This window comes from Mytilus trossulus, chromosome 12, assembly GCF_036588685.1.
Source record: "Mytilus trossulus isolate FHL-02 chromosome 12, PNRI_Mtr1.1.1.hap1, whole genome shotgun sequence".
NCBI lineage: Eukaryota > Metazoa > Mollusca > Bivalvia > Mytilida > Mytilidae > Mytilus > Mytilus trossulus.
This window is the reverse complement of record NC_086384.1, coordinates 39,629,931-39,655,941: the sequence shown is the minus strand read 5'-3', so window position 1 is coordinate 39,655,941 and position 26,011 is coordinate 39,629,931. Positions and strand designations below refer to the sequence as shown.

General features: G+C 32.4%; 1 protein-coding gene across 2 annotated transcripts in view; it reads right to left on the bottom strand.

Annotated features, from left to right (window-relative positions):
* LOC134692061 (ATP-dependent RNA helicase DDX19A-like) overlaps positions 1-24,364 on the bottom strand; it is a 36,580-nt gene extending 12,216 nt beyond the window's left edge. The window contains exons 1-9 of one of the 2 annotated variants that reach the window (XM_063552426.1): positions 24,176-24,364; positions 19,011-19,071; positions 18,135-18,191; positions 13,423-13,552; positions 6,628-6,766; positions 5,687-5,779; positions 4,285-4,387; positions 3,743-3,857; positions 61-238 (exon numbers count right to left, since the gene is read on the bottom strand). In XM_063552426.1, coding sequence (XP_063408496.1) covers positions 61-238; positions 3,743-3,857; positions 4,285-4,387; positions 5,687-5,779; positions 6,628-6,766; positions 13,423-13,552; positions 18,135-18,191; positions 19,011-19,070 — 875 coding nt within the window. In that variant the 5' untranslated portion in view covers position 19,071; positions 24,176-24,364. The remainder of the gene's footprint in view (positions 1-60; positions 239-3,742; positions 3,858-4,284; positions 4,388-5,686; positions 5,780-6,627; positions 6,767-13,422; positions 13,553-18,134; positions 18,192-19,010; positions 19,072-24,175) is intronic. The other variant, XM_063552427.1, reaches the window with a different exon arrangement.
* Positions 24,365-26,011: the final 1,647 nt, after the last annotated feature.

The following is a 26,011-nucleotide window of genomic DNA, read 5'->3' as shown; positions in this document are numbered from 1 at the left end:
CAGAAATAATTTGACCTCTAAAATGTAATGGATTGGTATTGACTGATCTACTTTACTTACCTTTGTAACCTAACAGACTGATCTTGATGACCTTGTGTTGCTATCATGACGTCTGCTTCATCCAGTACAAATACTTTTAATAATTTCGGGTCAAAACATTTATGTTTAATTGCCCAATCACACACCGTGCCAGGTGTCCCTATAATGATGTGGTCATCTTTTTGCTGTCCTCTGGAAACTGTAAAATAACAAATGGCAATCAAAAACTGAGAATTTATTTATTTTGATAGACAACAATTATCATGGATAAAGGAAACATTGTATTTCATGTATATTTAATTTTGAGGTTGTCCAAATAAGGCATACAAACCTCCAAAAAAATTATTCATTGAACATTTAAATTCATGGTAATTGGTTTAACTGTACACAAAGAAAAACAATGAAAATTTGTTTCCCACATATAATAATAAATCTAAAGAAAGCTATATTTGATCATCTTCTACATAATGCTATATTCTGCCAATTTAGTTAGGTCAAGTTTAGTGGGTTAATGTTCAAAATTGTTTCTCCATAGACTGTAATGGTAACATTTTCTTCTGTTGCTCAGTCCATATCATTAACTTAGATATGTATGATGGCTCGTTTCGACGCTGAGACATTTTTACATTTGTGGTTAAGTTTTGAGGTACAAAGTGAGATTTATTTTTTCCTTAAATTACCAAACCCTGAGAATCCTTTTGTGATGGGCTCCTCTCCTCATTGTTAAAAAAAAACACTTTTTTAACACATACTTTGAACACATTCAATAGCTCCATAGTTTTTACACATTTATTGTATGTTCCCTTACTTTCTCAATCAACACAAATGGTTAAGCTCAGTCACTTGTTTATCATAGAAACTTATCACTACACAGAGATTTTTTGTTTTACACACAACTTTTGAGTTCCCCATTTTGAGGCGCATTAGGGATATTGACCCAAGTATAGATTATTACATGTCATTTTTCATATCAGACCCTTTATCAGCCCTCAATCATGATATCAGCCTTAGAGCTGTATAGGGATATTGACCCAAGTAAAGATTATTATATGACCCTTTATCAGCTGTAGGCTCTAGAGCTGATATAATTAAGGGCCGATAGAGGGTCTGATAAAAAAAAATGACATGTAATGATCTTTTTATCATATATTGCAGTAGAAGAAACACAGACAACAACTATTAAAATCTTGTTTTTCTTTTAACTTTTACATAATAATTTACGGACAACCAAATACAAACTTAACTTTATTTTTTTTTATTGATATAACAAGCATTTCTTTTTATTGATATAACAAGCATTTCTTTTTATTGAAATAACAAGCATTTATTTTTATCTTGTTAAAACAATTATCATGTTCTTAGTTTTAAAAAAAATTGTCATCTTTCCTCCGACGGTTGCCCCCTAACACGTGCATAGTTTTTCCTTTAAATTGTAATGGACAATTTTTGGCATCTCATTTATGTCTTTCAATTCAATTTGGTTCTTCAAACAGTTTTTGAAAAGTCTTTGATCACTTGAGATTTTCTGCACTTTGTTATTTTTCAAAAATTTCTGGAAATGCAGAAGTGTCATGGAAATTACAGAAAGGCACGTGATAACATTCTGGAAGCAGACCATAAAGGTTCTTTTATCAGCCTATCTGAAGGAAATTTTAAGGAATCTGGTCAATAATTCCAGTAATCCTTTAATAGCCTTTAATTTAAATGTTATTGAATCGTAATCTTTTCTATAAGTATATGATAAGGTATCTTATCAATGTACATATATTTAAGTGATAGATGAATAAGAGGAGAGATCTGGTTAGTATATTCTTTTTCACTATAAATAATCAATTTTGCATTCAGTGATATTGTTTGCCATTAATTAGTGAAGAATAAAGGCTTTTTCCCCTGAAGAAAAGTCACAATTTGAAAAACAAGAGGCTCTCAAGAGCCTGAATCGCTCACCTTAATTTTTTTGGTTAAATCTCTCATCAATGATTATTTTGGCTTTTCAGTTTATTTAAATGTTCTTTGAATCGTCCTATTTTCTTTAAAAGCAAAAAAAAAAAATCATTTTCTCCTATGTCCTATTTTAGCCATAGGAGCTATGTTTCTTGACATACAAGGAAATAAAATATAAAATTTATACTAGATACTCTGAAACTCATTTAGCCTAAGTTTGGCTGAAATTGATACAGAAGTTTCAAAGGAGAAGATATTTTTAAAGTAAGTCAACATGATGAACAAATTGTGAAAAAAGTCTTTAAAGGGCAATAACTCCTTAAGGGGTCAATTGACAATTTTGGTCAAATTGACTTATTTGTAGATCTTACTTTGCTTAACATTTTTGCTATGAACAGTTTATCTGTATCTATAATAATATTCAAGATAATAACCAAAAACTGCAAAATTTCTTTAAAATCATCAATTAGGGGCATTATACCTGAAAAACCAGTTACCCAATTCGGCTGAAAATTTCAGGACAGGTAGACCTTGACCTAATAAATACTTTAACTTCTTGTCTTATTTGCTCTAAATGCTGGAGTTTTTGAGATATAAGCCAAAAACTGCATTTTACCCTGTGTTCTATTTTAAGCCATGATGGCCATGTTTTTTGACGAAATAGAAAATAAAATACAAACTTTATTTTATACTGATCATTCAGTTGAAGTTTGGTTGAATTTGGTTGAGTAGTTTTAGAGGAGAAGATTTTTTAAAGTTAGCAAAATTGACGAACAAATTGTGAAAAATCGTCATTAAAGGACAATAACCCCTTAAGGTGTCAATTGACAATTTTGGTCATATTAACTTATTTGTAGATCTTACTTTTCTGATCATTTTTGCTGTTTACAGTTTATCTTTATCTATAATAATATTCAAGATAATGACCAAAAACTGCAAAATTTCCTTAAAATTACCAATTTAGTGGCAGCAACCCAACAATGGGTTGTTTGATTCATCTGAAAATATCAGGGCTGATAGATCTTGACCTAATGAACATTTTAACCCCATGTCAGATTGCTCTAAATGCTTTCGTTTTTGAGATATAAGCCAAAAACTGCATTTGACCCCTATGTTCTATTTTTAGCAATGGCGACCATGTTTGTTGATAGATCAAAACTTCGGATACAATTTATAAACTAGATACCCTAAGGAACATTCAGTTAAAGTTTGGAAGTATTTGACCTAGTAGTTTCAGAGAAGAAGATTCTTGAAATAGTTTACGAAAACAAAGACGACAGACGACGACGACGACGACAGAAGACGGACACCAAGTGATGGCATAAGCTCACTTGGCCCTTCGGGCCAGGTGAGCTAAAAAATGGCTTAAAATTATTCCCAAAAAGACAATTTTTTTCCCAAACAGTGCAGTCTCAGTAGTAATTGTGCATGAATATTAACTGAAAAACACTCATTGAAACAATTTTCTTGCCTACAAGGACTATATGTGCACATTTGAGGGTCTATTCATGTATCATCACTGACAAAATGGGGTTTTATTTTAAAGCAGAATTGACTCTTGAAAATGGGTCTGTAAATTGAAGTTTCAGTCAAATTCATGGTTTATCGTAAATTTTCCAATTTAATGAAAATGACGCATATTTTCCCAATAAAAAAGGGTAGAGGTAGTTTTGAAAAAAGCTAACAATATCACTGGCATTATAAATATACTTGATGTACTTGATTATTGGTTCACTACTAGACAGAACAACTGAAATACCTCTTTCTCCTCTGACAGCGTAACTAATTCTTAGTCCTGTCATTTTCTGTCCCATCTGTTCAACATTTTGTCCGATCTGTAAAGCTAATTCATATGTTGGGGCTAAACAGAGACACTAAAATGAAAAATCGAAATTCTAACATTATTTCATTTTTCTGATGTGGTTGCCATTTTTATTTTACTTTGCCATATAGGTGGAGATAACTCGGGCAAATAAAATATTTTTTTAAGGATTTCATGAAAGAAAAAAATCACATATTTCATTATGTCGCAAGGAAGTGATTACAGTGACCCAAAGTTTTCATTTTATTTTTTGAAAGCATTTTCTATTACCTTAACTTCATAGTCCATTTAAAAAAATTGTGAAGTTTTCTTTCTCTGCATACAAGTGTTTTTTCAATGTTAACTCTAAAATTTTGTACAACCTGAAGTATGGATTAATATTTCTGTGACCCACACTTTCATATTAATTTACTATTTTAATTCAAACCTACACCTAACTTAATGAGATCTTATAAAAATAAATAATGGCCAATACAAACCTGAGGATAATCTTTGCTGATATCAACTCTACTTAACATTGTTAAGACAAAAGCTGCTGTTTTCCCTGTTCCACTCTGACTCTGTGCTATCATATTTACTGGTCTAAAAAATCAAAACATTTTGGGATACTGAATATTGATCAGCAAATATAAATAAACTGTAAAAATGTCTCATCCTGTTAAAATCCACTTCCCTCCACAAAGGTAGAAATCACCAAAACATACTTACATTCCTTACATTGAGAGGCTATACTATTATTCCTTTGAGGTCGTTCATTTGGCTTGCCATTGAAGTTGTTTTTCAATGGTCAAACATTTCTATCTTAATCTGCTTATGAGCTGCTTGAATTTGTAATGATATAATGTGATGGTATGCAGGAGATTGGCAGCCCCAAAAGATGTTCTATCCAGCCACATTCTGTATGTGCATATCTATAATGTGATGGTATGCAGGAGATTGGCAGCCCAAAAAGATGTTCTATCCAGCCACATTCTGTATGTGCATGTCTATAATGTGATGGTATGCAGGAGATTGGCAGCCCAAAAAGATTTTCTATCCAGCCTCGTTCTGTATGTGCATGTCTAAAATGTGATGGTATGCAGGAGATTGGCAGCCCAAAAAGAGGTTCTATCCAGCCACATTCTGTATGTGCATATCTAACTTAAGCAGAAGTCTGTAATTCAGTGGTTGATGTATAGACTGTTATTTTTCATCTTGGATTGTTCACGATTTGTTATCACTGGGCATTTTATTACTTGCAGGGAGGCATGTGTTTTTTCCCTCTCATTATTGAAGGCTGTACAGTGACCTTATAGTTCTTAAAAACTCAGTTTTTGGACTACATCGGAAATGTATCTCCTTGGCAATCATATCACATCTTCTCATAACATACTGTGGATTCATTATTCAATCGTTGCATACCAACTTTCATAGTTTTCCCACGTGGATACAGGTGAACCACGAATTCAAATGTGCAACAAATAACTTATTTTCAATAGGCTTTGTAAAAAGAGATTGGCAAAACCACGAAATCAAATATCCACTAATATGAAAGTTTTCAGCAATCCACGAAAATTGCTACCCACGAAAATAAATGAATCTACAGTAATAATTTTATGGTGACTATTTTTTTATCTAGATTGTCAAGACATGTATTAAAAGTAAAGTTATCGTGCGGAATTCATCAATTCTATTGATTTCCTATTATTTCTTGAATTGTAGAAACAACCATGAATTATATCAAACAAGATATGACCATTAAATCCATTGGTTTCAAACAGAAGGAGGACTGATGGAATGGCTAAATGGTACTAATTGGTCAAGATATTTTTGAGCCAGGGGAAAACAAAAATACTTTTTACTGTAAAATCTATAGTTAGATGATAGGTCATCAAAACTTACGGGTCTGCTAAGAGAGTTGGCAATGCTGTTTCTTGGATCTTTGAAGGAGCTGTGAATCCCATCTTGTAAACACCTTCTAATAATTCTTTTTTCCTAAAAACAGATAAAAAAAAAGGTTTTAGTGATATAAACTTTAAAATCTTAATTACAATATTGTGAATTAGTTGTTTTTCAAGTGATACAAATTTTCTGTGGACTTTGAGGGCTCATGTCATGATGTGAGTCTCAAATATAAAGTTCAACACAGAACAATGTCAATATAGGGTTAATGCAGACTTGTGTAAAACCATGAATCAGATATCCTTAAAAAATATTTTTTCTTTTGTTGATGAAAAAAAACCTCCCAAGTTAGGAGCCTGTAGTTCATGACTGTCATATTTGTTTTTGGTTTATAGTTTTTTTATATAAATTAGGCCGTTAGTTTTCTCAATTGAATTGTTTCGTACTTTTCATGTAAAGGCCTTTTATCATGTTTATAGCTGACTACTAGTATATGGTATGGTTTTTATTTCATTGTTGAAGGCATTTTTCCATTTTTCTATCATACGGAATGATGACAAATATGAGAAACAAACTTAATGTGTAATGGGTTTTAAGCAGGTTTCGTTCTGCAAATTTATTTGCGCAAACGACAATTCAAGGTAAATTATGATTGATTTGTCTATTTATAGATACGTTAATTGGAGGATTTAGTTTCCACAACAGAAAGTGTTATCAATTCCGTTGGTGTTTAATTTTTTTAGAGATTTGTTTTTGTTTGGGAGTATGAAAAGTCAATTTTATTTTTATTCTGCAAATCGGCAAAATCGGGTCCGTGGATCCGTTAAACAACAAATTAAAAAAGTCCTGGCCTTATATCCTCTTTATTTGAACTTTGAAAGATAGTTGACTCATTGGCAATTATTCCACATCTCCTTAATTTTCTAATCTAATGTACTTACAAATTTAAAGCTTCAAATGTTTTTACAGAATACAATGGAGAATTAGGATCTTTCTGCAAAACTTCTAAATTTGCTTTTGAAGATATCAACTTTGAGTGGATCAATTTCCTCAGCAATGATTCATCTTCTTTAGTATTCCCTATGTAGAAAAGAGAAAAAATATTACAGACATTTCTTATAATTTAACTCTAAATTCCATTTTTCAAATTAAAAGTTGTTTAAATTTTACTAAGGGCCTTGTGAGAAACTACCAACTAAATATCAAGCACTAAAAAAAAAAAAATTTTCTAAAAAGGTAAAGAAATTATAAAATAACAATTACAATTTAATTAAAAACTAGCTTGTGTATGAAATTCAGTGTTTCTCATCAAAAGATATATATATAAAGGTAAGCCGGCCATAATATATTGACATTAGTGTTATAGTCTAAGTTAAGCAACTTTACAATAGCTTACAACAATCTATTTAAATTATAGGGAATGATATACACCAATCAATGATGAGTTTATTTAGATGTAACCAAAATCTTTTAATGCGTGTGGAATGCGCAATTTTCCCTTTTGGGATCAATATTCTTCTGTAAGCTGTTCCATCCGTGCATCCGTAGTAATTTTTGTAAAATACGGATTTCTGTCATAGCTGGTCCGTTTCTGATCCGTAGTTTAGAAATCGGTCAATGGTGGACAATTGCAAGAAAATTTACAAAAATAAACGATGTTTGACAAGTTATTTGGAAAGGATTATGACATTTTTAATGCAATAAATGGATTGAAAATTTACTGGAGGCAACTGTTATCACGTTTAAATGAAGCAGCCGAAAGTTAGGTTGATGTACGTTTTTGAGGGACAAGCACCCGAACTTTCGGAAGTGCACGAAGTGATAAAAAGTTGTATTTTTATTAAATAACTTGCTACATATTGCAAAATCAATGCTTCATCCTCTTTTCATAAGATAATGAATCGATTATGTCTAAATTTCTTTAATTATCAATAAAAAGTTGATGTTTCATCAACTTGGTAAAAATTGAAAATGTCCGATGACGGAAGCGACTGAAAGCAAGTATCGTAAACAACAGGGCGACTTGTCTTCACTTTTGGGGGTTGGAGAGAGCGAAGTGACGGTCGGGAAAGCAACTTCTTCGCCCAAGTCGCCTGGTAGCGTGAGCCCTGTAAGTTGATGTAAATTTGTCTGTTCCAAGTCAGGAAACCTATCTTTGTGCATGTGAAAATTATAGTGCAAATTATTATCATATTTTGTGTCTTTTTAGGTCATCCGTCATGGAGGTATCCCATATCCCGCTTCTCATTGCCATAATAGCACATGGAATTTCCCGTGTTGCGCTAGACTTCTTTTTCTTGTATTCACGCTTAATTATTTGACTTTCATGTTTCACGCTTAATTATTCGACATTTACTGTCACCTGTTCAAATCAAAGTGCTGGATAGCACCTGTGGAAAGTTTGCAAAGGTAGATTGTAATATTTCAAATAGATTGTGTGTAGATTGCATGGTTAACTTTTTTTTCCTACTTAAAAAAGAAAAAACTTTATCAAGAAATAGTTGTAACAGGATGCTGCTATGAAGTATCTCAAACAAAGCTCTCAAAATTAGTCATTCCCAAGGTCGCCTGACATTAAGCAAAGTCCAATACAAATTGGTCTGGTCTAGTAATTAGACAATATACGTATAGTGTCTTGAAATATGAAATTTATTTGTATGAGGCTTAGAAACGGGAAAATGCGAGGTTCTACCGAGCATTTTCCCGTTTCGTGCCCAATACAAATAAATTTCACATTTCAAGACACTATACGTATATTGTTTTTATACTGAAATCGAAAAAAAAAATGAAAAATGAAAAATCATGTAACAAAAATTGTTAAAAAAAGTGTTTGGAATTTCCCTCTTGAGGTACCATTTTGGGATATTTCCCTATGAGCGTAGTCCAGGTGGTAAGACATTGGCATATTAAGGAATTAGAAAGGGAAAATGAACTTAATTAATAACATTTGATAAACATGATATATAAATAACCAATTTAAAGACATAAAAGTTTAAATTGAAAAAAGTTTGACCATTTTTACTTTGCGTTGTCATGGTCGTGACGTGATGTTGTTGATGAAATACAATAAGGAGGCGGGGCTTATAGGTCAGTTGGGGTCATTGACGTATAAAGTTAATGTTTATACGTATAGCTTTATCTGTACAGTAAACTAGCTGATTGCAGTATAAAGTGATATTCATGATTTTGGGGTGGGGATCTAGACAGTTTACAAGTTCTCAAACAGGCAGGAGGTAGGGTAAGAGTGGCCCTAGGGGACTGGCCTTTTATTTCATCTGATTTGCTTTATTATTCCGTACAAGAATATATGTTGTTTCAGTGTGGGGATTTCATCAGTTTTCAAGTTTTCGAAAATCTTGAATGTTTACAAGTTCTCAAAACAGGATGGGGTGGGGTTACACCGAGGGACTTCCTTATATTTCACTTTATTCGTTTTATTGTCCAATACAAGAATATTTATGATTAAGGGTTGGGGATCTCAACCTTTACAAGTTCTCAAACATGAGGGGTTGGGGATGACTCAGAGGTACTCCCACTATATTTCATTGGTTTTGTTGTGTTGCCCCATAAAAGAATATATATGGTTTAGGGGTTATCATCCCGACCGTATAAGTTTTCAAAAAGAAGTTGGTGGGGTCACCCCTGTGGACTTCTTCTATATTTCATTTTGATTTATTTTATTTTCTCATACAAAAATATATATGGTTGTGGGTGGGGATACCGTATAGCGGGTTATTTTCGCGGGTGTAAAATTTCACGATTTTCATTGAATAAGGTATACGAAAAATTTTGGCGGTTATTATTTTGGCGGATTCAACATTTTTAACATTACCTTTGCATGTTCACTTTTAAATTGGCGGAATTTATTTTGGCGATTTTGTTCTTTCCGCGAAAATAAGCGAAAATTTACACCCCGCGAAAATAACCCGCTATACGGTATCAGCCGTTTACAAGTTCTCAAACAACAAGGGGATGGGAGTGACCCCTAGGGACTCGCCTTCTTTTGAATTTGATTTGTTTTATTGTTCAGTACAAGAATATATATGGTTAAGGGGTGGGGATCTTGACCATTTCCAAGTTGTCAAACAACAGGGGGTGGGGCTGAACCAAAGGGACTCCCACTTTAATTCATTGAATTTGTTTTGTTGCCCTATACACAAATATATATGGTTTAGGGGTAGGGATCTCGACCGTTTACAAGTTCTCAGACATGAGGGGGTGGGGCTGACCCAAAGGGACACCCACTTTATTTCATTTGATTTGTTTTGTTCCCACATAAAAAAATATATATGGTTTATGGGTGAAGATCTCAAAAGAAAGGGGTGGGGTGACTGACCCCTCTGCTGGAGTTCCTCTATATTTCATTTGATTTATTTCATTGTCCCATACAATAATATATATGGTATATGGGTGGAGATCTCAACTGTTAATAAGTTCTCAAAAAACTAGGGGGTGAGCCTTTTATTTCATTTGATTTGTTTTATTGTAACGTATAAGAACATATAATGTTTAGGAGTGGGGATCTGACTGTTTTTAAGTATTCAAACATGAGGAGTTAGGTGGGGTGACACCATGGACTCAACCTAAATTTAATTAATTTGATTTGTTTTATGGTCCTGTGATCATTACTGAAAACCATGTGTGTCTGTCACTTACTGTTTTCTTCAAGTTTATAATTTATTATTGTTATTGAAAATTAAAAAAAAATCCCTTAGGGTTCTATAGTAAATTCCTCCCTTCTGTTGGCCCCTCAAAATACAACTAAATAGACCCCAAGAAGAACCAGATGCTCCGCAGGGCGTAGCTTTATACGACCGCAGAGGTTGAACCCTGAACGGTTGGGGCAAGTATGGACACAACATTCAAGCTGGATTCTGCTCTAAATTTGGATTGTGATTAAATAGTTGACACAGCATAGGTTTATGACACAGAATGAATGTATTCAAATGAACTTAAAATTTTTGTTTTCTCTTAGAGCAATTCACTATGCTTTTGAATATTAATCCTCTCAAAAAAATGTTTGAAGAAATTTTCTTTTTATTTATGAAATTTCAAATGAGAAAAATTGAACCCAATTTTTTATTCACATCCCCCTTTCCCTTATTCCAAAACTAATTTCAATTAAAATATTCTAATGGAGTTTGCAACAATTACTACTCATTTAAATACATCATAAAATATTAAGATGTAAAAAAACTGCTTGTTATCACTGAATGGTAAAGATTATTTAAATTTATCAGTTGGTAGTAAAAAGTGAATAATTATACATTGTATATTGTATATAACAAAGATTTAAGTTGATTCTGGACAAAGAAAGATAACTCCAATTAAAAAAAATTCATGCAGATATTTCTTGCTTACTATACTGGACAAAGAAAGATAACTCTTAATTAAAAAAAAATTTGCTATTTCACAATATTGTGAAATTAGATATTTCTTGCCATTGCACAATACTGTGCAATTGAAAAGACTTGCTATTGCACAATACTTAATATAATAATTTTAGATCCTGATTTGGACCAACTTGAAAACTGGGCCCATAATCAAAAATCTAAGTACATGTTTAGATTCAGCATATCAAAGAGGCCCAAGAAATTAATTTTTGTTAAAATCAAACTTTGTTTAATTTTGGACCCTTTGCACTTTAATTTAGACCAATTTTAAAACTGGACCAAAAATTAAGAATCTACATACACAGTTAGATTTGTCATATCAAAGAACCCCAATTATTCAATTTTTGATGAAATCAAACAATGTTTAATTTTGGACCTCAATTTGGGCCAACTTGAAAACTGGGCCAATAATCAAAAATCTAAGTACATTTTTAGATTCAGCATATCAAAGAACCCCAAGGTTTCAATTTTTGTTAAAATCAAACTAAGTTTAATTTTGGACCCTTTGGACCTTAATGTAGACCAATTTGAAAACGGGACCAAAAATTAAGAATCTACATACACAGTTAGATTCGGCATATTAAAGAACCCCAATTATTCAATTTTGATGAAATCAAACAAAGTTTAATTTTGGACCCTTTGGGCCCCTTTTTCCTTAACTGTTGGGACCAAAACTCCCAAATCAATACCAACCTTCCTTTTATAGTCATAAACCTTGTGTTTAAATTTCATAGATTTCTATTTACTTATACTAACGCTATGGTGCGAAAACCAAGAAAAATGCTTATTTGGGTCCCTTTTTGGCCCCTAATTCCTAAACTGTTGGGACCAAAACTCCCAAAATCAATACCAACCTTCCTTTTGTGGTCATAAACCTTGTGTTAAAATTTCATTGATTTCTATTTACTTTAACTAAAGTTATTGTGCGAAAACCAAGAATAATGCTTATTTGGGCCCTTTTTTGGCCCCTAATTCCTAAACTGTTGAAACCAAAACTCCCAAAATCAATCCCAACCTTTCTTTTGTGGTCATAAACCTTGTGTCAAAATTTCATAGATTTCTATTAACTTAAACTAAAGTTATAGTGCGAAAACCAAGAAATTGCTTATTTGGGCCCTTTTTGGCCCCTAATTCCTAAAATGTTGGGACCAAAACTCCCAAAATCAATACCAGCCTTCCTTTTATGGTCATAAACCTTGTGTTAAAATTTCATAGATTTCTATTCACTTTTACTAAAGTTAGAGTGCGAAAACTAAAAGTATTCGGACGACGACGACGACGACGACGACGACGACGACTCCAACGTGATAGCAATATACGACGAAATTTTTTTCAAAATTTGCGGTCGTATAAAAATATTAAGAACTGAGCAAGAACTTTGTTTAGGAGTCTTTTAAAATAGCAATTAGTATAATTACGATTTTTGTTATAGTCCGATTTCTAATGCCGAATATGTAAAAGGACGAGTTTATTATAGTCCGAGTTTGTTGTGGGCCGAGATCAGATGAGATACCAGATACTTCTGATACTCTCGGGCTTTTACCTAATGAATAGAAATTTGTAAAAAATCGTAGTAAGCAACGAAAAATGTTCATTCATGAAATATTTTAAACCACTATTAATTTTCTCTTCAACCGGAGGAAGGTAGGAAACCTTTGAAACCGGGATTGTAGTACTCCCGATTGGAGGCACACATATATATGGATCTGATGCATGTCTGAAGAATACCAATAAAATCATTACTTAGAAACTGCTCGGTCTCGTGTGTGTATTGATTTTACTTTCTGCGTAGCGCAGATCCCCGAAGTAGTGTTTGTTCATCTTTCAAATGAAGTTGAATTATTTGATTTATCGATGAAAATTCAGTACATTTTTATTCAAGCTGTATACTATTAAAATAGAAGAGCTCAAAATTTCAAAAGCATCTTTCTATTATTAGTTTTCAAACACCAGTACTACATTATCTAGAAGTAGGACACACTTCCTAAAGTAAGTGTGTCTGTCTCTTATCCGGTTAGGCCGATGCCTTAAGAATTGGCCAATCCCGTGCCACGCTTAGTCTCAAATGAGACCCATCATCATTTGTCTGTATTGATTGTGTGTGACAAGGTAAGCCTAATCTATAACAGTCACATCCAATATAGTTGCCTTATCATGCTTATAATTCATAAATGTAATTTCAACATGTTACAGGTCACATACAGTGCGAAATGTATGTGAATGTGAATGGGTTTTGAAATTAATATGGTACAGAAAAAAAATATAAGTGAACAGATGTAGTGTTTATTGATAATTTTTTCAAAACTTCTTTTAATTATCAATATTTTTTAGGATATCACTTACCGTCATCTTCTGGGCCACCTTCTGCAGCGCCTCCAGGGTCAGGAGTAGATTTTGGTTCTCCACTAGCCGCTGACCCTGCACCGTTTACTGTCTCTGCATTGGTTGGTTTGGTTATTTTCAGATTGTCAACCTATAGTATACAGTAAATTAATTAATCTATCATTGTTTTTCCAACACTTATAAAAACTTGTGTTTCAAAACAAGGGAGAATCTGATATCAAGATATTTATTTATCACCATCATAATAATCAAGCATTTGGTGATTATTGCGATTATATAATGAAAATTGATATTTATTTATCACCATCATAATAATCAAGCATTTGGTGATTATTAAACTTAGATAATAACTATTGATATCAATTTCTCTTTAGGTAACCATCATCTTTTAGTGAAAGTTTCCATTCAGTGTTATACAAGAAATAACACTTCATGCAGAACATAGATAACAGGCTAAAACTGTAAGAAAATTATTTGTTATTTAAATTCAATATAAATTTCAATTTACATACAATTCAATGACCATTTAATATTTCAAGCACAACTTAGTATTTGATTAATAAACAAGAATGTGTCCACAGTACATGGATGCCTCACTCGCACTATCATTTTATATGTTTAGTGGACTGTGAAATTGGAATAAATTCTCTAATTTGGCATTAAAATTAGAATGATCCTATCAAAGGGAACATGTATACTAAGTTTCAAGTTGATTGGACTTCAACTTCATCAAAAACTACCTTGACCAAAAACTTTAACCTGAACTTCGCACTATCATTTTCTATGTTCAGCATAACCATGAAGTTGGGGTCAAAACTATAATTTGGCATTCAAATTAGAAAGATCATATCATAGGGTACATGTATACCAAGTTTCAAGTTGATTTGACTTCAACTTCATCAAAAACTACCTTGACCAAAAACTTTAATCTGAAGTGGAACAGAGGGACGAACGAACAGACAGACAGATGAACGATCGACGCACAGACCAGAAAACATTATGCCCCTCTACTATCGTAGGTGGGGCATAAAAATAATATTAAGATTGGAAGCAAACCCAGTTAGCCACAGTGTTTCACTCACCTCTGTGTTGACAGGTTTACTGTCGATTCATTTATTTAATTATTGTGTTGATTGAAGACAATTTTAATTTTCCACGATATTTGATTTCGTGGTTTTGTCTTCAACCTTAAAGAAATTTGACTTTTGCTTCTCATTCAAATTAGTGGTTCATTTGAATATGTTGAACAAGCAAATTCAACAAAAATTAGACTCAATTATAAATAATTTATCTACTGTAAGTGAGCCGGCACGGGACGCTTGCGCTTTTTCATAGGACATTTGCGCTATTTTTTGTGGACACTTGCGCTTCAAAACATAGGACATTTGCGCTTTTGAAAAATGGACATTTGCGCTTTTGCAATTTTTATTGATATTTTTCATCAGAAATCCCAGTCAACAGAATAAATATAAGGGGAATATAGTTCCCATTTTTAAATATGAATAGTACCGCATATAGCGCTGTTTTTTATGGTTAAAACTATATAAAAATCCATTAAGACATATACATTTTTTTCCTTTATTAGTCTCTATAACTTTAAACTCCATGTTCAAGACTGTGTAAATGTGAACTAACTAATGACAAATATAAGTTAAATGTATTAATGTGATTATAACTTCTCATTAAGATTACAGGTAGTCGAATGTAGGTAAAAAGCACAAATGTCCAGTCTATGTAATACAGGTGATTCTAAACTAAAAGCGCAAATGTCCTATCGTTTTACAGGTAAAAAAGCGCAAACGTCCTGTGCCCAAGAGAGCACCAATTAGACCAGTCAGCCACTGAGGCCCCCCTCTATGTATATAAAGTTACACAGCAATAGAGTTCTATTCCAAAACAATGGTTGTGCACGCTAAATATGTTTACTTTGATAACTACCACTAGGCCAGTGTTTTATAAAAGACACAAATGTACTGCAACTAAGGACTTACAGTTGAACATATGCAGGCAAACATTCCCCCTTATTTCCTACTTATTAATAAATGATTTTACCAGTTTTGTTCAAGACCTTTTCTGTTTTGATGCTATATATATATATTTCTTTAATGCTGTCAAGGCAGTTTATTCCAAACCCGTTGAAATCAGTACATTTACCTTGCAGACAGAGTTTTTCCCCCCATTTGATTTGTTTCACATTTTGTAATATAGATATATATATCTGATCATTTGTATATTTATAAGTGAGTTATAAGGTACGGGTTTTGCTCTAAGATAAAGGCTGTACTGCTAATGATAGTGTAATTTACATCCAAAACACTTGATATAGATCTGGTTGATAGTTGTTTAATTAACAATCATACCACATCTCCTTATTTTACAAAAAATGATTTATATGGAGTGGAAAACATATGCCCTAAATTCATATTGTTTATGAATTGCTGTTCAAGTTGTACTGTAGCTATAAATACAAATACAAAGACTTAATTGTAATGCAAATCTGTCACAAAAATTAACATATATTGTAATATACAATAAACACATAAACAGAAAGAAGATAAAAATAATCAGAAAAACACAGGATAAACGTAAATCTGTCAGTTCTAACCTTCACTGTCGACTGATTCAATGTCATTTACAATTCATATACTGAATAGGTTTTTTTTCGCGGATAGAACAAAATCGACAAAATAATAACCACCATAACTATTTCCTATACCATATACACCTTATAATATGAAAATTGTGAAATTTTACAACCCGAAAATAACCTGCTATATGATAAAATTGAGAATGGAAATGGGGAATGTAACAAAGAGACAACAACCTGACCATAGAAAAAACAACAGCAGAAGGTCACCAACAGGTCTTCAATGTAACGAGAAATTCCTTCATCCAGAGGCATCCTTCAGCTGGCCCCTACACAAATGTATACTAGTGATAATGAACGCCATATTTATTTCCAAATTGTACACAATAAACTAAAATTAAAATAATACAAGACTAACAAAGGCCAGAGGCTCCTGACTTGGATCATACATATTTTGACTAAAATTTTAAAACAAGTGACAAACTACTTTAACTGCATATTCTTTACTACATGTATGTAAACTATGTTGGAACAGAATATGACTATGTCCAAGATTTGATTTCTTTATAATTTAACATGCACACATCTCCTAATTATTAATAGTTCAATCTGTAATTTAGTTATAACTTACTCACATAAATACACATTACTATCACCAACAAAAAAAACGTGATAATTGATATCCTAAAAATAATTATGAATTTGCAGTATTTGTAGTATATTTCAACAAAGATAATAGTTTTCTCTTTATTTTCTTTACTTATTAATCCTTGACATGGATACTGGCAATTAACAACACCAAATGGTTAAGTGGAAGAAAACACAACACTTCACAATCTAATGTTTACAGTTTTAAGATGATAAAAAAGTGTTTAATCCAAAGCAGTGCAGTTACACTACCATGTGAAGATTAAAATGGTTGTCCGATTACAAAACAAGCTTTTAACCACACCATGTGTTTACAAATCTACAATATTAAATTGTAATAGACCTTTTTTCATATTACTGACTTTTGGCTCCAAAGTATCTACCATTTTTCAATATTTTTGTGTAGTTCTTGATCAAATAATAGCATCTTAAAAGCAAAACAAAGCTTACAACCAGAATGACCAGTGCAATTTGGAGAGACAATTATTTTTTGTTTGTTTCTGAACACAATAAAATCATTGGAAAACAGTTAACATTTTGCCAAAACTGCACAGAATGTAAGCTTGTCTTATAACCAGAATCAATGTCCTATTATAGAGTGGGTCATATGTTGAAAATTTACATGATTTATATACCATCAAATGTCAGTAATATGAAAATAGTTTATTGGTAAAGTCTAAAAGCTCCATATTATAAGAAAAATATTGTCTACAGAAACCTAACATTTCTTTGTTTAAAATATTAACAAACAAATTGTGGAAGTGAAATATCTCAATGTTGGAGAATCAGTTGATTTTTAAATTTGATAACCTGAAATTTTTATGAAAAAAATAATTTTGACCTTTGTCTTAAGTTCAAGGCTGTATAAAAGTTGACTTTGACCTTTGATCGTCTAAAGTTGAAGGTTTTATAAAAGTTAAATTTGACTTTTTATTGGCTTAATTTAAAGGTTTTATCATGTTTATAAAAACTTATTCTAACATTTAATCAAATGTCAAGTTAAGTTTCAACAAAATTAAAGCATGATCTTTGATTGTCTCAAATTCAAGGTTTTACAAAAAAAAAGACCTTTCCAGGAAACATGATTCGCTTTGAAGATTTATAAAAGCAAAGTATATTATATTATTATATATATGTATGTGTATATATCATCACTATAAGAAGCCTGCATATAATATGCAAAGAATATACTGAAAAAGCTAAAGTTGGTGCAGAATTTTTTATATTAAGGAATCTACTCATTCAGAAGGTTATCAAACATATCCTTTTTAATGTTTTTATTGAGAATAAACTGAAGAATTTCAAAGTTCATGCTGAAAGGTTTCAGACAGCATGGATAGGAAATAAATAGTTTCTCATGGCAGTTTCATACTGATTTTCAAGATCTTTTAAAAAAGTGATGTGAATTTACACTAATGCACTGGTTCACAAGTTATAGAAGTGTAGCGCACAGCACAACAGTAAACAGCTAGAATACCTGCTGGTTGATGTCAAATTCTTCTACCTGATCAGCCCAGCTTTTTGCTTCACTACTCTTTAAACAATGTTAAAAATATAGTTCATGATCATCCATTGAAATAAAATTAAATATGCAAAACTTTCATGATTTCAAATATACTGTTGAGTATTTAATATTAAATATATATTAAATGATAGAAAAAATACAAACTCACTGTCACATAAAAATATATAATAAAACAAGAATATGTATCTATATATATTTAACCTGATACATTAGAGGTGGTCAAACAGACACAGAGACCAGAAAAACACATTTCAAGTCTTCTATTGTTGGCAAATCATAAAAACATTTATTATGGCTATCTTTATCATGTATACATGTAGAAAGGTTAAGAATCAATTTGTTACCTTGCATACCTTCCATGCATATTGTTTCATGTACATGTATCATAAAGTAACTCTTTCACAACTAGAACAAACACATGATCATACAATGTAACATAAATGATTCTTCCTAAAATTTACCTTTTTTTCTTAACTGCTGGTATTTTTATAATAATATGAAATGCACCACCTTTTAATGACATAGAGATTGACAAAATTATCTAACCAACAACTTTATGTTTACAGTATTTATAAATCAATTTACTGTCATGACTGCAGTGCCAGTTAGGATTTATTTGTTTCAATTACAATTTTACATCTATAACTTATACATGTATATCAGTACATATGACTGTTTAAAAAAGGAAAACTTGACATTTGAAGCTCATGGCACACTGTCAGTACAATTCACCTCCCATTAAAATTTCGACCTAAAATAAAATGTTTTTTCTTAGTATCAATAGCACCTCTTGCATGTTTGAGATCAGAAAAATCTAGATCTGTTTACCTTAGCTGTTAATTTCTGTTCTTGTTCATCTACAGATGCACCCCAGTCTAAATCTGCCATTCTGAAATACATTAAAAAGAATTATTGTTTGATATTACACAAACCTGCATCAAATCATAAATTTTACATTCATAAGCCAATAAAACCATAGACTTCTTTTATAAAATCAACTTTTGTCTCCAGAGTTTATATTTTTTCAACAGGTTATTTACTATGTGGTTAGACATTCTGGCACTTTGTCATATCCTGCATGTAGAAGCAACTTAAGGAACTGAAGTAAATCAAGTTTACAATCAGCATAATTAGGGGGTAAAATTAACTGTTTTCCAATGATTTTGTCATTAAAAGAAAACATAATACATAAAATTGAGAATTGAGAATACAGTTCAAAGTTTCCCAAAATTGCACTGACTGTAACATAGTGTGAGCTTAATTTTCTCCTGGTTGTCTGACTTAACTGTGAGTGTTTCAGTCAACATTTATCATTTCATATTTTGACAATGGTACAGTATTCGTTGTACAAAGGTGCCATTTTAAGTTTGAAAGTTAAATTGATAAAATAAATACTAACACTTAAGGGATTGTATAATATTTTGGGGAATTATTCCCCATTTTGACAGGTTGTCACTATAAACTTTAAGGAAAGCACCATTTAAACATAAAAACAGCTGCATATAAAATATACATAATATGGAGATGAAGTCCCAAATTACAGTAAAACTAGAGGCTCTAAAGAGCCTGTGTCGCTCACCTTGGTCTATGTGCATATTAAACTAGAGGCTCTAAAGAGCCTGTGTCGCTCACCTTGGTCTATGTGAATATTAAACAAAGGAAGCAGATGGATTCATGACAAAATTGTGTTTTGGTGATGGTGATGTGTTTGTAAATCTTACTTTACTAAACAGTCTTGCTGCTTACAATTATCTCTATCTATAATGAACTTGGCCCAGTAGTTTCAGTGGAAAATGTTAATAAAAATTTACAAATTTTATGAAAATTGTTAAAAATTGACTATAAAGGACAATTACTCCTTAGTGGGTCAATTGACCATTTTCAGATTTGCTCTAATTGCTTTGTTTTTTGAGTTATAAGCCAAAAACTGCATTTTACCCCCATATTCTATTTTTAGCCTTGGCAGCCATATTGGTTGGTTGACCGGGTCACGCCACACATTTTTTAAACTAGATACCCAAAAAGATGATTGTGGCCAAGTTTGGATTCATTTGGCCAAGTAGTTTCAGGGGAGAAGATTTTTGTAAAAGATAACTAAGATTTACGAAAAATGGTTAAAAATTGACTATAAAGGGCAATAACTCCTAAAGGGGTCAACTGACCATTTCGTTCATGTTGACTTATTTGTAAATCTTACTTTGCTGAACATAATTGCTGTTTACAGTTTATCTCTATCTATAATAATATTCAAGATAATAACCAAAAACAGCAAAATTTCCTCAAAATTACTAATTCAGGGGCAGCAACCCAACAACGGGTTGTCCGATTCGTCTGAAAATTTCAGGGCAGATAGATCTTGACCTGATAAACATTTTTACCCCATGTAAGATTTCCACTAAATGCTTTGGTTTTTGAGTTATAAGCCAAAAATTGCATTTTACCCCTATGTTCTATTTTTAGCCGTGGCGGCCATCTTGGTTGGTTGACCGGGTCACGCCACACATTTTTTAAACTAGATACCCCAAAGATGATTGTGGCCAAGATTGGATTAATTTGGCCAAGTAGTTTCAGAGGAGAAGATTTTTGTAAAAGATAACTAAGATTTACGAAAAATGGTTAAAAATTGACTATAAAGGGCAATAACTCCTAAAGGGGTCAACTGACCATTTCGGTCATGTTGACTTATTTGTAAATCTTACTTCGCTGAACATAATTGCTGTTTACAGTTTATCTCTATCTATAATAATATTCAAGATAATAACCAAAAACAGCAAAATTTTCTCAAAATTACAAATTCAGGGGCAGCAACCCAACAACGAATTGTCTGATTCGTCTGAAAATTTCAGGGCAGATAGATCTTGACCTGATAAACATTTTTACCCCATGTCAGATTTCCTCTAAATGCTTTGGTTTTTGAGTTATAAGCCGAAAACTGCATTTTACCCCTATGTTCTATTTTTAGCTGTGGCGGCCATCTTGGTTGGTTGACCGGGTCACGCCACACATTTTTTAAACTAGATACCCCAATGATGATTGTGGCCAAGTTTGGTTCAATTTGGCCCAGTAGTTTCAGAGGAGAAGATTTTTGTAAAAGTTAACGACGACGGACGACGGACGCCGGACGACGACGGACGCAAAGTGATGGGAAAAGCTCACTTGGCCCTTCGGGCCAGGTGAGCTAACAAAGGACACAAATGGATTCATGACAAAATTGTATTTTGGTGATGGTGATGTGTTTGAAGTTCTTACTTTACTGAACGATTTTGCTTCTTACAATTATATCTATCATGAACTTTGCACATTAGTAACAGAGAACTATATTTGGTAAAAATTTACATAAATTTACCAAATTAATGAAAATTGTTAAAAATTGACTATAAAGGGCAATAACTCCTTACGGGGTCAATTGACGATTTGGGTCATGTTGACTTATTTGTAGATCTTACTTTGCTGAACATTTTTGCTGTTTACAGTTTATCGCTATCTATAATAGTATTCAAGATAACCAAAAACGGCAAAATTTCTTTAAAAATTACCAATTGGAGGGCAGCAACCGAACAACCAGTTGTCCAATAGACCACTTTCGAGTTCATCCGTCACCGGAAAAAACTCGTCAATTATACGCGCCTTTATCATCGTCATTTGTGCGTTTAGGGGCGTCGTCACTTCCTTCCAATGTTGAGCGAGTGGTTGGAAAACTATAATTCTATATTGTACGAATTATTCGGCAAATTGAATTCTCAAAACTGACAATCAACACTGCTGTCATTAGGGAAATGTCAGTAAGTACCTACAGAGCAACCATTATTTCTAGTTTATCCTGCACAAAGATGATCACTAAGACGCTTGATGAACGTAAATAGTGCAGGGATACAGGCGAGCCCCTCGATCTGGTAAATGACGTCATAAAGGCGTGTATAATTGATGAGTTTTTGCCAGTGACGGATGAACTCGAAAGTGGTCTATTCATCTGAAAAATTCAGGGCAGATAGATATTGACTTGATTAACAATTTAACTTCTTGTCAGATTTGCTCTAGATGCTTTGGTTTCATAGTTATAAGCAAAAAACTGCATTTTACCCCTATGTTCTATTTTTAGCGGTGGCAGCCATCTTGGTTGGTTGACCAGGTCACGCCACACATTTTTTAAACTAGATACCCCAAAGATGATTGTGGCCAAGTTTGGATTAATTTGGCCCAGTAGTTTCAGAGGAGAAGATTTTTGTAAAAGATTACTTTAATTTACGAAAAATGGTTAAAAATTGACTATAAAGGGCAATAACTCCTAAAGGGGTCAACTGACAATTTTGGTCATGTTGACTTATTTGTAGATCTTACTTTGCTGAACATTATTGCTGTTTACAGTTTATCTCTAACTTTAATAATATTCAAGATAATAACCAAAAACAGCAAAATTTCTTCAAATTTACCAATTCAGGGGCAGCAACCCAATAACCGATTGACCGATTCATCTGAAAATTTCAGGGCAGATAGATCTTGACCTGATAAACATTTTTACCCCATGTCAAATTTGCTCTAAATGCTTTGGTTTTTGAGTTATAAGCCAAAAACTGCATTTTACCCCTATGTTCTACTTTTAGCCGTGGCGGCCATCTTGGTTGGTTGACCGGGTCACGCCACACATTTTTTAAACTAGATACCCTAATGATGATTGTGGCCAAGTGTGGTTTGATTTCGCCCAGTAGTTTCAGAGGAGAAGATTTTTGTAAAAGTTAACGACGACGGACGACAGACGCCAAGTGATGAGAAAAGCTCACTTGGCCAAGGGCCAGGTGAGCTAAAAATCAATGTACTTGTGCACTCAAAATTATTAACGTTTCATATTCAGAATTTTTTATTTTCCAACATTTGCAAAGAAATCTCTTTCTATCTATCAGTCTCAATTTTCATTGGACTTTGAGTATTTAAACATGGTAAAGTACATATTTATCAGTCTAGTAAAATAGTTGAAGGAGCACAATAACAATTACATTTTTATTATTTCTTTGACATAAAAAAATGTTACCTGATGATACCGTTTCTTTGTTTAAATTGACAAAATGATTGAAAATGATGTCATAAACTAAATCCCTAACAAGACAACCATTACAGTATTTCCCTTTCTGATTTTGAAGTTATGATTTGTCTGAATTAAAAATAATTTAAACTGACTTCCCCCCTTTCCACAGGTTATATGGGGACGAAGTCCCCAATAACAGTAGAAAATTCAATAAAAAAAAAATTCGGGAAAATTTCCCAAATTTTTCATTGTAAAAATGAACTCAAATTGTCAATTTTTTTTGTCTTGTTTTGAAATACGGGACCTGCGCAGAAATCTACAATATACTTCCTTTTTCCGGTCTCGTTTGTATGAATCTTTGAGCAAAATATACATTTATCAGTCTAGTACAAATAGGAAGGAATGCAATACCAATTTCAATAATTCCTTGATATCAAAACCGTTACCTGATGACAGCGTTTCTTTGTTTACATTGCATATGACGTCATAACTCAAATAACGTCACAACAAAAAATCCATAGTAACAGAATCAAAATCCGAAACATTACAGTATTTCTGTTTCTTTTTTTTTACAAATATTTAAGTTACAAAAAAATAATTCATACAGACTTCGTCCCCATTTACAGGTAATGCCTGCCTCATATTATTATTACCTGCCTCATTTAGATGTTTTAAAAAAGAAAGTCATACATATAACCCTTTCTTTTTAGTTCAGTAGTTCTGGAGGGATGAAAGGGATAAGATTGGGCTGTAAAAATTACTGGGACATGTGTTTAAGGCCATTAACTAACTATAAGTTAAATTATCAGCATAAAAAAACGTGCAGGATTTACATTTTCTTCTGAAGTTCTGTATAGAAAAAACACTAAATAGTTTTTGGGGAACTTTGCTGAACAAGATTTTTTCCCTAGAAGAGAGACAACTAAGTAATCGTTATGTCAACACAAAATTAATTACAAACGCAGAACCATACTTGATTGATATTTTTGTTTCACCACCACTTTCAATTTTTCTATTTTCACTATTCGAATAGTTTCGAATTTTGATCACAAAATAAAGGATTTTCAGTTTAGATTAGAATATTGAGGTCAAAACATAAAATTAAATTCATAACAACATTTAAAACAATTGTATATGCTATGGTCTGATCTTTTAACAATTATATTCGAAACTAAGTTGTACAAAAATAAGAATGAATAAACTCGCCCCTTTTTTAATTCGGCCTAATTAAAGAGCGAATTGGGTCCGAGACGTTTCTAACGTAAGCTTAGCGGCATTAGTCCAGAGTATATTTCATTTCAATTGAATTATTAAGTACTCATATATGAAGATAATTTGATAATGCTTAAAATTTTAAAACAATAAATACTTTTGAAAATCACCTCAATTGAATGGAAAATCTAGAATATAAAACGGAAACAATGACAATGTCAGAAGACGAAATGTCATAATCTGTGTTATAAAATGGTTAACATTCCGCTAATGCTGATTCTGTTATCTTTTTCTGCAAAGCGTCTATGGCTCAAACTTGATATCCTAGTATTGGATACACTATATCGTACCTTCTTCAATCACTATTTAGATTAAAATCTTGACAGATTTTTTTTTTCATAAAAGAATCCACAATACTATTATAGTATTTGATCACACAATCAAGACCATTTTACTTAATGGTTATAACATATTTGGCACTTTTTTTAAACTCAAATACATTAAGATTCAGAAACAGTATCAAATTAATTCAAAATTAGGGATACTAAAACAAAACAAAAACTAATTGCTTTGCGAATTGTCATTGATATGGCTATATTTATAAGTTTACTGTTTACAGATTTTTGGATTTTTTGAAATACTAAGGCTTTTCTGCCTTAGGCATAGTTTGCCTTAGCTGTGTTTGGCATAACTTTTGCCGGGAATTTTGGTTCTCATTGCTCTTCAGCTTCGCACTTTGTTTGGCCTTTTTCACTTTTTTGAATTCGAGCGTCACTGAGGGGTCTAACTCTTTTGTGGACCAGGCGCGCGTCTGGCGTATATACTAAAGTTAGTCCTGGTATCTATGATGAGTTTATTTGCTCGTTTCCTTCTAAACTATGATATCATACAAAAAATATATTATATTGTATTGGAACTGACTTCGGTTTTTAAAAATAGTCTCAAGTACAGAGTGATTATGATCAAACCAAGAAATTATATATGAAAGTAAAACCATCTCCATGGTAAGGATATCATGGCTATCTTCTACGTGTCGTATACTGCAAACATTTCCAACTATATCTTGTATTACTAAATGGGGATAAAAAAAAACAAGAAGCAAAATAAACAGTAATTTAATAGAAGTCTTTTTGAAACTATTTGAAAATCCAATCAACCGGAATATTCAAATGAGAAAATGTTTAACCAGAGAGAAGGAATAAAATTATGGTCTTCAGATTCGTTTTCTTTCAGCGCAGCAAATAATCGGAAAGCTATCAGCTGTAAACTGTATTGTAAACTGATTGATAGGGATGAGAAACAAAATGAAATACAGAAAAATAAAAAGGGGGTTACACCAATGGAGAATCACCAAACATAGAGTCCGAAGAAAAACAGGCGATTTCATCGATATAAGAAAAACAATGAAAAACGTCGAAACAACTGCATGACCACAAGACTTATGATTTAGCTACGTATGTACACGAACCCCATCCAAACCGCATGACGGAAGGAAAAATAGTTTATCCAGTATATAGTTAGAATCGGCTGTGAACTAGCGTTTAGTAACTGCGAGATCTATTAGATTTCACCTTCTGATGGGTTTTTTGTTAGCTGT